Source organism: Triplophysa dalaica, chromosome 7, assembly GCF_015846415.1.
Source record: "Triplophysa dalaica isolate WHDGS20190420 chromosome 7, ASM1584641v1, whole genome shotgun sequence".
NCBI lineage: Eukaryota > Metazoa > Chordata > Actinopteri > Cypriniformes > Nemacheilidae > Triplophysa > Triplophysa dalaica.
The window spans coordinates 11,193,899-11,212,220 of NC_079548.1; the positions used below are offsets into that span (position 1 = coordinate 11,193,899).

Below are 18,322 nucleotides of genomic sequence, written 5' to 3' on the forward strand. Positions count from 1 at the left end.
ACCAATATAGTCTATCGCATATTAGTAGATGCCATTATAGTTTTAATTCCCATTATCACCATTGAACCCATAACATTTTCTATTGTGTTTTGAGCAGGGATCTATTGTTTTTTCAGCCAGGTATACAAACCTGCTGAGAAAAACAATAGAAACCCAACAGAAACCATTACAGAAATTCTGATGATTTTCAATTAAAATGAGCCGTATTGGTTTTAATGGAAACTGTAATGGTCTCTATGGATTCTATTTTCATACTAATTGGAATAATGCTCAAAACACACTACAGGATGGCTTTTTGTAATGGTTTTACTGGAAAATGGTCTTCCAATGGAAACCATTAAAATTTCTGTGGTGCTTTCTATTGGATTCCAATGTGTTTCTTACACAAGTGTGGGTACACACACAAGTCAATGTACGGTCGTAGAGTAATCGCTCATCAGACGTATTTAAACAATGTGAATAGATTACAAAATAAATGACACACTTGTGTTATTTTGTACAACTTTTACTAAAACGGTGCAGACTGGAACCAACCAATTGAAAACAACAAGGCACTGCAGCCATGAGATGTAGTTTATAAAACTTGATTTTTTTCATCATTCTTTTCAAATGAACCACTACAACAGTATTTACAGAAAGAAATCTACCCTAAAGAACCGTGAATTGTGACATGCCCAAGTCACAAAAGAGAACAGAAATGGCTAATAAATGAGGCGGAGATCTAACATTGCTCATAGGCTGTTGAACAACAGTCAACGCGACCAGGTGTTCGCACCAGGAGAAAAGTCGTTTGTTACGGACCCTGTATGAATGTCAAAAGCGTTACTAATATTATAGAAGTATTACATGAACAAGTACATACAAAAAGCCAACAGAATAGTTTTCATTCACTATTGTTGTTGTTATATCACATAATTGACATTTTGTCTCCAAAATCCAAAAGGTCCTGAAATGTAAGATGGGAAGAGGAATAAATGATTTTGTTAGCGTAAAAGCGCCAGACATTTAGAGTTAAAAGCAAGCTGGAGGCTGAACCGAAACTGCCAACACACTCTTGATGTGGTAAGCTAGTAAAACTTCATTGAGTGAGAATAGAATAGCACTATTCATGAAAATTGGCTTTCAAAATGCTTTAAATCAGAAAGAACTGCTCTATATCTGCCAATCAGATTTGTCTGTAATAAAGCAGAATTCACACAGTAGTACCAGTATAGAGAATGTGAAGCTGACTCCATGCCCTATGTTGCATGTTGCAGTGGCGCCGCCATCTTGAAAGGATATTACTCCACTGCTATTATATTTTTTTTGATATGTACCATTACTTGTTTTGTTTGATATATGCAATAATCGAAAGTGAAAGAACCAGGGTTTTTTCCTGAATGACTCTGCGTAATGCTATTGCAGTTTTTAGCACAGCAAGACCGACCTGCTATAGTTATATTTCCTAATAAAACAAGAAAAACGAAACGTTGCATTGAACGCACTAGCATTCATCCTCCCAAGGTGGCGCAACATTCAACACCGTGTGATGTAGCTTCACTTTCTCTATTAAATCAACTTGCCCACCTCTGTCGTACGGGGAAGCCAGAAGGCAAATGCACACGGCCCACTTAATGTCATAGTACACACACATAAACATCTGTTCATTTTCTTCTTGTCTTTGATATTAGCTCGACCTACAACGTTAAATCAGTCTTTTATACTATCGATTGCTGATGTAATTCATCGCTGAAAGACCTTTTTGCATAACTTGCCACTTTATTTAGAAGATAGTGTAGTCGCACATTTCTCGCAGTTTCTCCGTTGACTCTCCCTGGTCTGTGTTTCGTGAGCAGTGTAGATAAGAGCCAAGCAGCCTAAAAAACACAACCTCCTGATGGATGACCTCAACATTTTGAAAAATATATACAGGTTACAGTGGGGTTAGTGCATGAGCTATTATATAATATTTAGGGTTCTATTATGTAAAAAACAAGTTTATCCCACGCGCATAAAATCTCATTCCATACAAAGAGGAGAAAGTCGTTTGAAATGAAAAATGATTTTTATACAAGATTAATACAATATCCTCATATATGTCCTCAAACACTTTGTGATATATTAATAATTATTCACTCTGTATTTCATCTCAAATGGTTCTGGTTTGTTATCAATGGATACATAAAGGATGAAAAGCTTTTTGATGGGGATCTTAAAAGCTGTTCTTTTCTTCGCAAGAAAACCCGTTGACTGTAAATACTGCATGTTTTCCGCAAGTAACAACATTGGAGCAACCGAATGCAGGGTTGAGTGAGCTCAGGCATGTGAACTGGTGTAGAATATTCAACATCCAATCCCAAATCACTAGATGACAGTGTCTCTCAACAGACGGCCATTTTACAACAAAAATAAAACAATAGAAACAAATCACGAGGGGAAGAGAGCCAGCAGGGTCTAAGATGGGTCAACTCGGCCATCACCAAAAATAAGCTGCTTGGACACGATTCATCCACAATACAAACCCGACCTTCATTCACAAATCAACTGCGCCCTCTGCTTCCTTCAAAAAACATCTCCCCTACCCCTAAACAAACAATTATTATTATTAAGTTGAATAAATAAATAAATAAATATGTGCAATTATGTCAATAAATTAACCCGCTACCAATGAAAAGTAAACGTAAAAACACAATGATTCAAAAGATAAAGTCACACAAGGTGGTGAGATCACCACCCGGGGTCTTTTCCGGATAAGGGGCCGTTTACGCCGCCAGCCCTTCATTAAAGAGGCCACTATATACATGAAGAAAGATCAGCTGTGTAAGTGTAGCAGATATAGTCTCTTATCTTTAAAGCCTACAGGATTTAGGATTGGGTGGGATAGTGTCCACTTTGAGAACGGAGATGTTGCAATTCTTCTGACCTCATCTGTGCCAGAGGGAAATTCACTTTTATCAAGTGACCGCACCTTTTGGAGAGAGATTAGCTGTATGTTTGAAGACCCCGTTAGTCATCGATCTGAAGAATTCCCTTCTGTACAATTTCCCGAAAAACAGAAATAGCACATATATGACCATACCTTTCCACTAATGCCCACAATAATTTGCTTAGAATTAAAAATGTTTTAAGGATGTTGTCATTCAAGTTGGCCATAATCTGAGACTTGGTGGACAGTATTTACCTAAAGCTCGGCAGCACAACAGACCCAGATGAAGTGAGCAGCATGATAAACTCCTGAGAGGACAAACGCAGGGTTTGAGATGGGGTGAGTGCGTAGAGGTCACGGTTGGAATAAACGGCTAGTTTCTGTAAATTTCCCTGCGTGCAAAAATGACATTTGGATATTGCTTAATGGGAAAGCATTCTACAAACAAAACAACTACGTGAGTCTATTGTCAGAAGCTTTTGTGGGATGTTTGCACCGGCCTGCGTCTGTATTCACCACGAATGGCTGTAAACTGTATTCATCTCGTGTATTTAATAGCAAACAGACTCATTTACTTTGGGCTAAAAGTGGCGGTGTGCCCGTACTGTAATAGAACTGCCATGCTGTCGCTTTTGTTATGATTCGGCCCGGTGACAAATAAGCATCCATGTGCAGTTTCAGTCTGTGAAGAGCCGTCATGCGAGCCCAATGCATTATGGGATCACTCGTAGATCTCATCTTCATTTGAATCAGGATTAATATTGAAACCCGCACGTAAACCACTAATATCGACTGCCATCAAAATGGAATTAAAACAAAGGGATGAAATACAAAGCTATCTAATGTACAAACCACAGTCCCACAGGAAAAATGTTGAAGCTGCGTTCTTCCCAGCTGGACTCAAAATACCTGGAAAAGAGAATTCTGCTGGGACTAAGAATAACCTTCTGACTATGCTGGTTCCTCTCGAAGTCGTACCTCTCGAGTCCGTACCTGGATTCCCATCTTATTTAAAGTGTCCGTCACGTACCGTTTCACAGTCGTCATCAAAAATAATACTTAAAAAAATAAGATTTAAAGAAAAAGACAACGGCATGACAATAAGCGAGTAGTATTGATGTGAAATCTACATAGCTGTTCATCTCCAAAGTTCTTAAAATTTCCCTTTAATAAGACACAGAGATGAAGAGGCAGCACCACGCGAGGAAGCGAGAAACCGCCAGACAAAGCGTAAAGACCCTTCGGTGGCTCCTTTAACTCATACCTTCCCTTTTAGTTTTTGGTTCACCTCTCTCTTCTCAGATATGAGGCATCACAAACCTTCTTCACTTCAAGATAAAAGATGAGACGGGAAAGCCAGTCTCTGAGTTCACAGGAGGAACATGTTTCATGTATGTGTGGGGGGGCTCATGTTGTTAAATGAAAGATCAAGCCTCTGACGATTTGTACATTTTCGTTCTCGCTCATCAGTCGAGGCCCGTTTCAACCTCTCTCGTCCTTCCAAGTCAGTGATCCCTTTTCATTCCTCTGGAAAAATTCCCTTTCAATTTCTAGGTTCTCCCATGGGTTCAGGATGAAGTCGGGTTTATCATCAGTCTGTAAGGAGGAAGTTTTGGTGATGTGGAGGGTGCTGGCGCCCGCTCTACTCAATGACCATGCAGCGCGGCAGATGCTGGGAGTAATATTTGAAGAGTTCGGCTGTGGCGCCAGGGCAGTTGGTCAGTTCCAGCTCCTCCAACTCCTGCAGTTGAATCAGGCCTGATAGGCCAGTAGTGGTCAGCAGAGGGCAGCCTGGGACAGAGAAAATGAGAACTGGATTAATACAAATGCAGACAGACACCTTCGTTCAACAATTCACTTCCTTTTTGTAATGATGTGTTACACAACACCATTATTTGCATTGCATGATGTGATTACTAGCCAGGTGTAACAACAGATTTATTTAAAGGGATAGTTTACCCAAAAATGAAAATTCTGTCATCATTTGCATACTCTCATGTCATTTCAAACCTGTATGACTTTCTTTCTTCTGCAGAACATAAAAGAAGATATTTTGAAGAACGTTGGTAACCAAACAACATTGGCCTGCATTGACATTTTCAAAATATCGTCTTTTGTATTTCAAAGTCATATAAAGGTTTTAAAAGACATGAGAGTGAATGAATGATGAAATAATTTTATTTCTGAGTGATCTATTTCTTTAAAGACACAACATGGTTATGAGTTCATTAACTTAAAGGGGTCATTGGCACGAATACTGTGCGTGTTTTTCTATTTAATTAATTAATTAATATTGCAAAAATTTAAGTGTAGGAACAAAAGATGCATTGTATCTAAAACCGTAAGCTCAATCAGAACTGCCTGTGTAACCACACCCCCACAAATCTATGTCAGTTCATGGTATGATTTGACTAAGACCGCCCAAATGTATACGCAAGTTTGTAAAAAATCCAAGCGTTTCAGAGAGGCGGGGAAAAGAGAAGATGCAAACATGCAGCGTATGTGGAAAATACATAGTTTTTAACACATTGCATTATATCTAAATCAAACGATAATATTTGTTTAAGCCGTGTCATATGAGCCCTGAAATGAATATTTATCTTTTCGTTTCAAAGCAATGTATTTATACTCTGACTGCATTATATGTTTTTAATGGATTAACTGAGCTCAGGTATTCACAGAAACAATCGATTTAAAAACATGACCGTGTCATTCGCTTATAGGACTTCATCACCGACAACCGTTCCACTGTTATCAGCACTGTACTTTAAGAGAAGTTTTTACCTGCTAGAGAAAGAAGGCGAAGACTCCTCATGCCATATAGATGCTGTAACCCAAAGTCCTGCACCTGGACACAAATATGGTAATTTATTAGCGTAATGAGACTCTTCTTCATTGGCCGAACAAGATGAATGCTGAATTCTGCTGCTTACCTGACAGCACCAGCGCAGATAAAGATTTCTCAAAGTGGACATGGTGGATAAGTAACCCAGGCCTGTATCTGTGATCCTTACACACCTGAATACAGAAGAATCATGTCAGACTTTGTTTTCTATGAGCAAACAATAACTTTAGTCGCTTTTAAAGGGATAGTGTACTCCAAAATGAAATTTATTTTATCATATACACACAATTCTTCTGCAGAACACAAAAGAGGTATGTTGGTAGCCAAACAACAATAGACCCTTTGTAAAGTATCCTATCTTGTGTTTTTACAAAGAGTCATATACAAGCTGCAAACAACTAAATCATGATCGATGAAAATATTTGAATGAATTATTCCTTGAAATCCCCAAATTATGAAATTATTACTGTACTATGCTGTATTTCGTCAAAAATGTATTAATAGCTTCATCTAGACCGAGCTCAACACAAAAAAAGCCTTTATTAAAACCCTATGGTCATTTCATGTTTGGTTAAGTATTTACTTTTATTCATGTTACACAAAATAGAGGAGGGGTGTATCATGCTAAATTGACCCCACCGTATAAATGTTGAACCAACAAACACCAAGTTCTTAACCCTCATGTTGTGTTCAAATCATTTTGACCCGGGAACACCACAAGTGTTAAAGGGTTTTGAACACAGCACAGGGGTTAAAGGGATAGGGAACAAAACACTGAAGTTGTTCCAAACCTGTATACATTTATTTGTTTGGTTGTACACAAAGAAAGAAATTTGGAAAAAATGTTAGCAACTGAGTTTTCTGGGACACCACTGACTACAGAAGTAGATAAATATTTGGGTTTTTTGTTCTGTTAAACACAAAAGAATATATTTTGAAGAATTTAGGAAAACAATCAGTTGTCAGGACCACTGACTACCATTTTTGACTACACCAGCCATGTCAGTTGCTAACATTTTTCTAAATATCTTCCTTTGTGTTCAACAGAACAAATACATAATACGTATTTCATGACAGAATTTTAATTTTTGGGTGGAGTATCCCTTTAATGGATGGTTTAAAAAACCAAAAGGATTACAAAATCACTTAAATTAAATGATCATATTATAATTTATTTATTTAAAATTTACTTATTAAAAAAAAAAAATATTCCTTTCATGTACGAAAATAAAAGTTTTCTTCTATGACAACTTCTTGAACGCATTTCATAGAGATTTTTAGATGTACATTGAATACTCAGTTTACATTTTGTTTTTGTTTAAAGCTGCAGTGACTATATGTGAAAGGGTTAAAACTGATTCATTGTTGGTAGATTACAGAACTGTTGCAGGAGTTTTGATCAAGGCAGAAATAGCCAAGTGTGTTACCAACCATATTGCACAAAAATACTACAGGCAACTTAAGTTTGAAAGACCGTTCACAAGACTTCATAAAGTTTTCAACTAAAAATATGAAACTTTTTATGCGTTTTGGGTGTTCATTTACACAACAACAACATTTTGAGGGACTTAAAACACAAACTTTTGAAAACAGGTCACAAACGTTTGAAAACTAAAGCATTATCGTCTCTGTGTAAACTCTGAATACGCATGCATATTACGCGTTCAGTCTGTAGCCATGTGCCAGGACTCGGCTCTCACTTCATCCTTTCTGTTTTGTTGATTTTGACTAAATACTTGGTGTTTCGAGTCTTACGAAACCCTTACTTTAACCCAAACCCTCACTGTGCCGTCGAGAGCATCAAAGTGGCCAGAAGTCATTCATTTTCAATGTGAGCTGGCATAGAGCACCGAGAGCTCGAGGAGAGTTGAAATCAGATAAACACTATGATAATGAGCTATGACGCGGTACGGAACGTAGATATCCATCGCTTGAGAGGATTTCAGAGAACTCAGCCTAGAGTAAGCCTAACCTAACTCTAACCATCTAAACTACCAATGCTTCTTAAATTTGCCAAAAAAACAAGGCTGCATGATGACATCAGACTCGAAACACCAAGGATTTAGTGAGAGCTGCGAATATTCCCAAAACAATAATGGTGGCCTCCATGATGTATGTCTGTGCTGCGTGACATAGGCTATACATAATATAATGAACATAATGAATATATATATCATTTCTCCAGAAAAAAAGTAGATTTACTGCACCACTACAACCAGCTGAGACATAGTATTTATGGACACAGACTATAGATAGATCTACGCTGACAAAGTGTATTAAAAGCACTTTAAGTTTAAAAACAAGGTATGTGTATGGGCGCCGACATGAAGTGTTTCTTTACAATGCAACATCGCCATCCACTGGCCTGGCATGCATAATACAGCGTCTTTATGTGTTTTCCCGAATCCATGCTATGCAGATTGTTTTTATAACGCTGTTGGTTGTATGTGAAACATTTTGAAAAAGCAAAGGAAAAACTATCATGTTTAAACATATTCTTAGTCCTGATTCATGATCCACTTCCTGTTCCTCTCTTTTTTACTCTCTCTCTCTCTCACTCACACCTCGCATGATTCTCTGTCATCCCTTCACTGTCCATAAAGCTATGAAGTCCAAAAAATACCTTAAACAGGCTATCAAATCAATCAGTCTCATATTTCTGCTCCGCACTACATCTGACTACAACCAACTGAAGCTCCGTAATAGTGACATCAGCAAGATTTCCGCTGTGCCTCCGCTCGCTTACTCACCGATCCAGAACCAGCTCCTCCAGCTTGTGCAGGTCACATGCGATGTACTCCAGGGCCATGTCCGTGATGCGTGGGCACCAGGACAGATCCAGGCTCCTGAGCTTCCTCAGGTTCTCAGCAACCAGTTCCACGCCGTCATCTGTGATTTTCGAGCAGCCCGACAGGCTGAGGGAGGTGAGGTTGGGCAGACTGTGCACCATGTTGACCACTCCGTGGTTGGTGATCTCCCAGCAGGAGTTCAGGCGCAACGTGTGGGTGGTGTACCCCTGCTTGGCGGTGAAATACGCCATGGCCGTGTCTGTGACATGGTAGGCCTGCAGGCTGAGCTCCGACAGGTTAGGAAGTAGCTGGGAAATGGCAGCAATGGCGTCGTCGGCCACGTTGATGCAATCACTTACGCTGAGAGAGGTCAGCCGGGCGTTCAGGCTGGACCACAGGCCCGCTTCTGTGAAGTCATTGCAGCCGGATAGTTCGAGATGCATCAGGCCTTGCATTTGCTCCAGCATCACCTAAAAAATGCAGGATGGCATGAGTCCTTCATATTATTTATATCCTCATTCCAATTGTTAACATAATTTATGTCGATGTTAAGCCGTTCTAATGCAACCAACTTATCTAGTCTATGGCCTAAATAATGCCCACCTGGAAGTTTGACCCAATTCTTGTGATAAACAACAAGTGTTTATGCATTCGAACACTTTTGTGGTAACACAATTGACGGATTGTGACCCTGCTGACCTAGTTACAATGCCAAAAAAAGAGCAAGAGAGCTTTGTGCAAGTCTTCTTTTTTCATTTAAAGTTTCCATTGACATCTAGGAAAAAAGCAAATAAGTGGCAAAACATTTTTTTTCTATAAGTTTTGCTGACATATCTAGTACTACGTGGTCATGATCTAAAAATGGCGTTGTGTTCTGATATCTGTCCTGGCCTACATAACACACAAACAAGCCTGAGGTGCAGCGACAGAACAAGCACCACAGCCTCTCTGCACATGCTGCTTTGTGTATCTGAAGGGGAAAAGGCTTGGATGCCGTCACGAACAATTTGAGAGTTCACCATGGCAACAAAAGCCCAGTCCTAGAATAGCTACAGCATTGAGACAAGTGTTATGAGAGCGATCATCGCTGCATGTTCTCGCAAAACAATTATTTCTAACCATGTATGTTGGGCACTTCTGAGCTAATATTTAGTCACGGTTAGTCATAAGCATGAAAATGTCACTTTATCTGCTTGAAAAGACAACTAGGGTCTTGCTGAAGGATACTGAACTACTTTTCACAGGTGGCAAAATACATTCTAAAGAATATCTACAGTACAAGTTTTATTGTTTAGTCAATTTCGTTATTATTACTGACAGCGTCACATCCTGTTTGTTGTTTCGAATCATGAAAGGCACATTTTTAAGATAGCCTGTTGAGTTAAAAGCAGGCCGGGTACTGTAACGTTTGCCCTGCCTTCGTCTAAAGACACTTCCCCTTCACGTATGATCACTATCACCAGACTTTTAATCCCAGTACTACATTTCCCATCATGCACTGAACCCCTCTGACCTCTCTGATCACACCACACTAACTCTCATTCCACTCCACCTGAACCCCATCCCATGGACTCTATTTTAACCCAATGTTTTGTTATGTTGATGGTACAGTCTTGTTCTATTTTGACGTTGTCCTTTAAACCATTCGTGGACTTTTGGTAACTATTTTCTGTGGATTATCAATTTTGCCTGTTATGGTCTGTGGATGTTTGCCTGTTTACAATTGCTCTCATCTTCTTGCCTGGGCGCTAAATAAATTCACTTATTCATCACTTATTTCCTGTCTGACATCGTTCCTCTTCTGACAAAGTGTACCCGTTACTAGGATGGCTCGAATGGGTGGGCATTAATATATTTTGGTTGGGCTGATATATAATCATAGGTCATTGCAAGCATATGTTATTTATATTATATATATATATATATATATATATATATATATATAATAAGCCCTAGTTAAGAGGTTCAGCTTAGTAAACCCTTGCCTAGGTTTCTAAAACAAGGCATGTGTTTATTTCTCATAAAATTTTAGGCAAAGGAAAAGTCCATTATAATATTAAAATGAAAATGACAAAAGTAATGTTAAAAGGCAATGTTTTTATATACCCCAAAAGATAATATGTTGGTTCCTGAAAATATGGCACACTGTCTGGACACTTACCTCAAGTCCTGCATCTGTTATAGTCGACCTCTTAAGACTGACAGACTTGACTCCCTTCTTCGACAGAGGATAGTTGTCGATGAATTCGCAAATGTCCAAATCAGAGACACCAACCAGACAGAACGCCTGGAAGCCTCTAAGAGCAAAAGCCTGGAGGCTAACAAACTCCTTCTCTCCATTGGGCAAGATTGTGTAGAGTTCCTTGGCATGCAGGATGGGCGTCACGCCTTCCCAGAACTTGGGCTGGTAGAGCACCTTCCTCCACGTCTTGCACACCTGTGCTAAAATGCACTTTTCCGCCGAGGTAAAGTACCATAAGAGCCGGTTCAGCACCTTCTCATCCAACACCATTTGCCTCTCCAGCAGTGGTTTGGAGAATTGCCTTAGGGGAGGTTTGATGGCAGTCACAGGGCTTGTGTCCAGATCGGGACCCAGCAGCGAGGCCGCTGTGGGCAGGGGTTCCAGGTGATAGGGGAGACTGGGGGGAGGCAAGATGGTGGGCACAGAGGAGGACTGGCACAGGCGGTTCTTTGCAGCCGGAGTGCCTTTGGTGATGCTGGCCGAACCGAGGCCGTTGGGCTGGGGGGGTAGCTTGACCATGCCGTTCCGTGTCACGCAGGGAGACTTGAGGTCGCTGGGAGTGGACATATTCAGCATTGGAAGCCTGTGTGTAGAGTTAAAATGTTAGTCTCGGATGGAATAAGATCTTGACAGTGAAAATAATGCATAAAAGAAACTACTGCGGAAACGCTGTGCAGAAATGTGATTACAGCTCATAAGAATTTCACTTAAATAATTAATTTACTTAATTGTTTCTGGCTCATTATGCTGAAAAATGCACAATACAAAAGAAAATAATAAACAACTGACTTCTTCAAAACACATCTAACCGCTTCAATTTATAAGTGAGAACTAAAAGATATAATTGTAATAGGACTTTCTAAATGCATCAGTAAGACTTCAAGTCATTTTTTCCATGTTGTTCAGGCAATAAGAATGTCATTTTGTAGTTTTGCTGCTTTGTCTGAATAAAGCAAGAGAAAATGAAATCAGCACTGAAACCGAATTGACATTTAACCAGTTTTAAGCAATGTAAACAAACTTTGTTTTATGTCTCGCGGGAAGCAAAGTAAAAGATATGCTCTGAAATTTAGCTTCCTTTTATCACCCCGTTCCACCTTAAAACCTCCATGCAGGTGTGCGTGCTCAGCTTGCTAATGGTTCAGGTGTAAAATGTCAATGAGTGTTGTTTGCTTTGAGACATTTTTCTCAATAAGCAGCGTCGTGACTATCTCCACAGCTTAAATGCTCATGCAGTAAAACAAAATACACTGGTCCAACCAGGACACTTAAAAGGCTACAAATTTAACTAAAGAAAAACAAAAAGGTTAATTTGCATGTCAGTGTTTGGATTGTGCCACCACTAGACTTTACAGGATAAACCAAATGTATGTAAAAGCACAGATCATTTTACAGCTCGGGAAAACTAGAAGGGGGGAAGCGCAACAAATTAATTTCCCCCGGAAACCAAACTCTGAAGCACAGACCACAAACCCCACCCTGATCCACCCCCCACACAAGAGATAGAGCTTTCTAAGGTTACAGCATATCAGCAGGAAAATATGACAGTTAGTGCAAAATCTTAAAGAGACTTTTATTAAAGCATTGTCTTACATGGCCTTAACATTAACCCATAAGAAAAGGTTATTGAGTGGAGGTTGTTCAGTTCTCAGTTATCTTATTTAACTTTCAACTTTTGCCTCCCTTAAAATAAGACACAAGTAAATTGTTTACATCCTGTAAGCGCACAAAGCTACAATAACAACATGGATGTAATATCCTGTGCATTCGATCAGATAAAATTTGATAAGAAAAGTTCCTTTCGATATTTCTGACTTTTAATTAAAACAAAATAAAACAGAGCACAGTTTGAGAAACTGTTGAGGACTCTAGATTAGACGCTACAGAATAAAACCCTGGCCTATTTCTAAAGAGTAAAATCTGAGAAGCCAGAGTCTGTCTTCATTTGCTCATCATGTAATTTCATATTTGTAATCACATTTACGCATTTGGCAGACACTTTCATCCAAAGCGACTTACAGTGCATTCAAGCTATACTTTTTAATCAATATGTGTGTTCCCAGGGAATCAAAACCACAATCTTTTGCACTGCTAACACAATACTCTACCAGTTGAGCCACAGATAAAGAGTGCATATTAAGATATACATTACAAGTCCAATTGTTAGACTGCAACGAACAAAATACGGTTAAATCTAAGAAAGCATTCATGTATGAGTAATTCATAAAGAGGCAGTGAATAGAATATAGAGCTTTTGGTGGAGGGACCTGTTTGTGCAACTTCAGCACCAAGGAGAGCTACTGAAGTGCCTGATCATTTACAGCAGTACGCCAGCACATCACACTACACTTCAGCACTGCAGTGGAGCGATCCGGCCCACCGATATTTGCCATTTGTGTAGGCAATGCAGTTAGGAGTTAATAATAAAAGTCGCAAATGGAACCATTCGATAACTGACTCAATAAGGGCTCTCTGTGCTCTGAGCACTCACTCACTGGACGAGAAATGTGCTGTCAAAACAGCTGTAGCCAATGTTTCGGTGTGGAGAGTAACAAGTGATTTAAAAAAATGAGGATGGGTGACATTTTCTGGACGGGGTTAGATGGGAACTCTCTGTACCCAGATATGAGCCAAGAAAGGAGCGGTGGAGGTTTGCCAAGGCACCATCCATATGCCGTCTTTTCCCTCCACCCTCCAGTTTTCAAGACAGTCAGTAATGATAATGGCTTTTAATACATTAAAAAAGTATTACATAACTGAACACACTTATGACGTGCAATTTTGATAATAACTGCTGTAGTGTTCCTCTGGGAACTGTCTTAAAGGTGGGTATTGACAGATTTTGGAGTTTAAAGGTAACCATCTGTGAAAGGATGAGTTCATTGGCCTGACCAAATGTAGACACAGGTCTTTGCTAATCATTGCTAATGATGATTTTCGCTAAAACAATAATGAATTGTCATTATTAACATTAATAACACAATACTTTGCTTTCAATATTCACTGGTTTAAATATCTGAGAAATCACATACCATGGCAGTGATGCAACTTTGTTTGTCTATACTATAATGCAAATTTTTAGGAACAACTTCAAATTCAAATAATAAACACTTAAACATGACAAAAACAGTGTTACTCAAAGAACTAGAACAAATCAGTTCAGCTGTGGCCCGCGGAAGCATTTAAAAGAGAAAAGTGGGCAGTCTCCGTCACAGTTAAGCAGCACAGTATCGAAGGCAGTTGAGAGCAGGACATGGAAAGGGCATGGCTGCTATCCAGATGGGTTCATAAGAGTTCATCTGGATACACAGAAGGGAGAAAGAACCTCTTAAAAAATCGGGGGGGGGGGGGGTTAACAGCACGTGGTTAGCATCCTAAGGGCCTTTATAAGTTTCCAAATAAAAGTGCCACACATACAGAACTTCTTTTTTAAATTAAATTCTCAAAGAAAATATAGAAAGATACTAACTAAATGATTTAGGTTTAGCTCATTCTCATGCGTTAAAGGTCCATATAGGCATATTGGGTCATTGAAAAATTGTGAAAAGCACTTCCTCTAGTTGTAATGAGGGCTGCCTTTTTCTCTCCAAATCCTGGAGAACACAGGACTTTACCTGAAACAGATTTTTTTTCACATTTTGTTCTTTTATATCAACTATTTTGTGATCCCTCCCTTAAATATTGTGTATGTCAGCCATGAGCCTCCTAGCACTATAGTCATCCAGCATTTAAATCTCTGAACCTTATCCACAGTTTCTTCTCTTTACAATAGGTTACATTAGTTATAGGCTGTGTATTGCTTAGTATTATATTTTTATCAGTTTTTGTATTCCCTGGAAAACAACCCATATCCAAAAGCCATTTCATGCAGGGTTTGACCTTCAATTCCATTTTGAATAACTAGGGGTCATTAAACTCAATTAAAATGGGGCACAAATAATTCTCTGAAGAGCACAAAACACAACAAACAACACATCTTTATACTTTTTGTATTTTATTTCTAACTCACTGTTTTTGCAGCTAAGTTTTACTGTGGTAACAGGTTACTGTGGTAATAACTTGTAAGGGAAAAACAGTTTATTTGCTTGCATCTGTTTTGGCAGACATCATGGCAATTACACACACTCTTTAATAGAAAATGTAATTTTGTAAGTCTTTTTTAAAAAGAACCAAAACAGTTGACATAACAGGAGAGATTAACACAATATAAACAAACTTTCTGGAGTGTTAAAAAAGCAGCTGGCCCTTCTCCTCTCTGCCACTTTCCAATCCTTTTCATTTCGCCCACAGACCCGGCTTACTTACCCATGTTAGATGGATTTACTGACAAAAGACGCAAATTCTACAAAAACAAACAAGTAGAGAATGGAGCCCCAGCTCTTCTGCTACAGACAGATGTGTGACACTTGGCATGCACGGAGGATGGGGGTTGGGAGGAGAGGAAACTGGGGAGATGGGATAGCAGAATCTCCTTGGAAGGGTCAGAATTGGCAGTGCTCCTTTTAAGAGGGATTTGTATGTTCAAAGCAACCCCACAATCTAGTCATATTCTCAAACTGAGATGTGGTTTAGGAGCACTTCTGAGACTTCCATGGTGAAATTTGAAATTAAGTTTAGGAAGTTAGATGAAATTAAGATCGGTCTTTGGAAGAAGTTCATAAGCGGGACAATGTTAGAAATAGAGCAATAGTTTCACACTACCTTGACACAGTTGAGAAATTATACTGATGTGACAAATAATCTGCACCTGTTTCTGTTTTATTTCTGTAGCTCAACTTGTAAAGAGTAGTGATAATACAATCATAGGTTTAATTCAATGAAACACACATACTGGTGAAATGTAGGCTCCTCTAAGTTGATAAAAGGCATAAAAATGGACAGTAAATGTATTCTTAAGGGTTATTATTGGTATTCCTGATAATATTGCAAACTAAACATGATGCTTGTATCCAGATTGTAAACAATCAATAAATCCAGAAGAATTATTATACTGCTGAAATTTTTATTCTATGCCTATCAATGCTGTACAAATGTTGTCTCATGTCAGACAGCAGTCATGAAAGATGTTTAAAAAGGGACTTAATTACAAAACATGGTACTTTGAGGTGGTCATTGAGGAAAAACCCAACAGGAACAGGATGTCAATCTATTTCTAACAAACTAGAAAGACTGTAAATCATGTCATGTAAAAAACTATAGGAGTCTTAGTGAAGGAGGCTCTTGATATTATCTCTGTCAGGATAGGGCACACTACACAGCCAACAGTGAGTGGTCCTTCACAAATGCTCACTTTCACCCGTGATATATTAGCTGTCTGATATTAGACAAAGGAAAATATCCTGGGTCAATGTCAAAGGGGTTCATGCAGATCTTACTTAAACCACTAAAGTACTGAAAAGCAAAGGCAATATATAGGCCAGAGACTATTCAAAGCGACTTAAAGTGCATTCACAGTACACTGTTTATCAGTCACTGAGTTCTCTGAGATTCAAACCCACAACCTAACGCATCGCTTATGCAATGTACCAATTGAGCTCTGCTTTCTCTCATAAACACAAACAGTAGCTCTCATGATTAACCTATTGATGTTTTTACAGCGGAGTCCAAATAGTAGGCCTAAATACTCTTCTAAACAGGTTAAGACATTCAATCCCTGACCAGACTTGTGAAGACATCCGGTCGAGGCAATGCATCGAGAGGTGTGTCTTGCCACGTGCTTGCCGTGAACAAGCTTGATACACATTTAACTCCTTTCGTCATGTAACACTGCACAGATGTATCAAACAGAGAGGAGACATTGCCTCCAATAGCGCAGTCGTGCGTTTGTATAAACATTCATAAGCATTACAGCGGCCTTGTTCAATTCTGTTTAGCGTGCCAAACATTTGCATGTTACCTCACAATGTATAAGATCTGCCTCAGAAGAGGGAGAGATGACGTCATGGACATGAGAAACATTTTCAGCATCCCATGAGCGAGACAATGGCCGTGTCTCAAAACCTAACGAGCTGCCTACCTAGACAGCATGTTTAGAGCGTCATGGATGCGTGCTGCGTCTTCAAGCATCACAGACACGCGAGGAATCGGCGCGCGTTAAAATGCCCCGAAACGATGCAGCGCGCTCGGCGTTGAGACGCGGCCAGAGCACCCGAACGACAATAATGTTGCAAGCATTCTCCGTTTTTGTTTCGGATCGACACTATTGATATTCATCCTATCACGGTTTGTTCCCCCGGGACATTTGTTATTGTCAGTAGCTGTATCCTCGAGCGTGTAGGCTATCCTTTGCGTCAAGCGCAAGCTAGGCTTGACAAAAACATGCAATTGCATTGAACAACGATCGACAATCTTACCTTTCTTTCGTATGCAGCTCACCATTAACCATGATCAGTGAAACATCTCTGCGTGGCTCGACCGCGTTTCCCACAACGTTGCAGGACGCATGAGGTAAAAATAAATAAATATACCAGCAGCCCTGCCCGTTATTTCCTTGCGGAGGTGATGATGTTGCCACAAGAGGTGTAAACCTATCCCGATGCCACAGCCGGACGTTATCGCTTCATATGTGCCTAGAAAGCGACAATAAACAGGCGAATAAATGACCTGGCTCAAAATAACAGCATCTAATGCCCGTTCATTCTGTTTCTCCACACAAAGCTTGCCTCCCACTAGTTGTCTCTTTCTCTCTCACATGCACACGCACACAAAACAGACCAATCCCATTTAAAGAGATAGGAGCGAAAATATCAATAATGCATCGCTTTGGGCTGGTGAGCATTGAAGAGCAATCTTTTTTGCGAGCGTTGGATAACTCTTAGTCGAAAGGAAGCTGAAGGCAATGTTTTATTATGCAACCACGTATTTGCATGCATTTTGAAGAAGTGCGCATACATAATGTAGAAGACGTGGAGTCTAACACAAGAATGATGTAAGGTAGTGTTTTCACTTTTCTAAACACAACCAAACAAAAACAACTTAAATGTTTGGGGTGACAATTTTGAGTGCACTAAAACTTACATTTGGCAACCGCACTAAACATACCTTTATATTTTGGAGTAGTTATTTTAACACCGCAAACACATTGTGATGTTTCTTTGACTGATGTACATTCCAGTCAATAATTCAGCATTGCCCTGAGCCATGGGATGTAACCGACGCCCATTTAAGCTTACATTACATAACACTTTCACACTGGCTTCGGTCCTCAAACCAGAAGTCTGAATCGTACAACATATGCTTGGATGAAATTTGTACCAGAAATCGCTTAGAGCTCTCTACAGACGGACAAAGCCTTCTCCTTACACCTTTTCATTACCAGGTCTGTCAAAGTGTGTTTCAGCGTGTGGCAGCACACAGGCACAATAATTCTTCCGTGCTACCTTTACTAGTTATGCATGCTGAGCGCATCCTCTGTCAGCCTCCACACGGAGTCAGAGAGCTAGAATGCTGTCTATTTATAGCCGCTCACTTGCTCCCACCCACTCCAAGCCTCCCTCGCTGGACGGGGCCTGCACAACAAATCGAGAAATCCTATATGGCTA

General features: G+C 39.6%; 1 protein-coding gene across 2 annotated transcripts; it reads right to left on the reverse strand.

Annotated features, from left to right (window-relative positions):
* Positions 1-473: 473 nt before the first annotated feature.
* On the reverse strand, positions 474-17,930 carry fbxl16 (F-box and leucine-rich repeat protein 16). Of its 2 annotated transcripts, XM_056753917.1 has the most exons (7): positions 17,823-17,930; positions 17,135-17,350; positions 10,701-11,364; positions 8,501-9,009; positions 5,839-5,923; positions 5,690-5,753; positions 474-4,696 (listed from the first exon to the last, which is right to left on the reverse strand). In XM_056753917.1, the coding sequence occupies exons 2-7, from the start codon at positions 17,164-17,166 to the stop codon at positions 4,548-4,550; spliced, it is 1,503 nt and encodes a 500-aa protein (XP_056609895.1). In that variant the 5' UTR covers positions 17,167-17,350; positions 17,823-17,930; the 3' UTR covers positions 474-4,547. The 2 variants fall into 2 exon arrangements, with proteins under 2 accessions (XP_056609895.1, XP_056609894.1); XM_056753916.1 differs by lacking the exon at positions 17,823-17,930 and having other exon boundaries at positions 17,135-17,508.
* Positions 17,931-18,322: the final 392 nt, after the last annotated feature.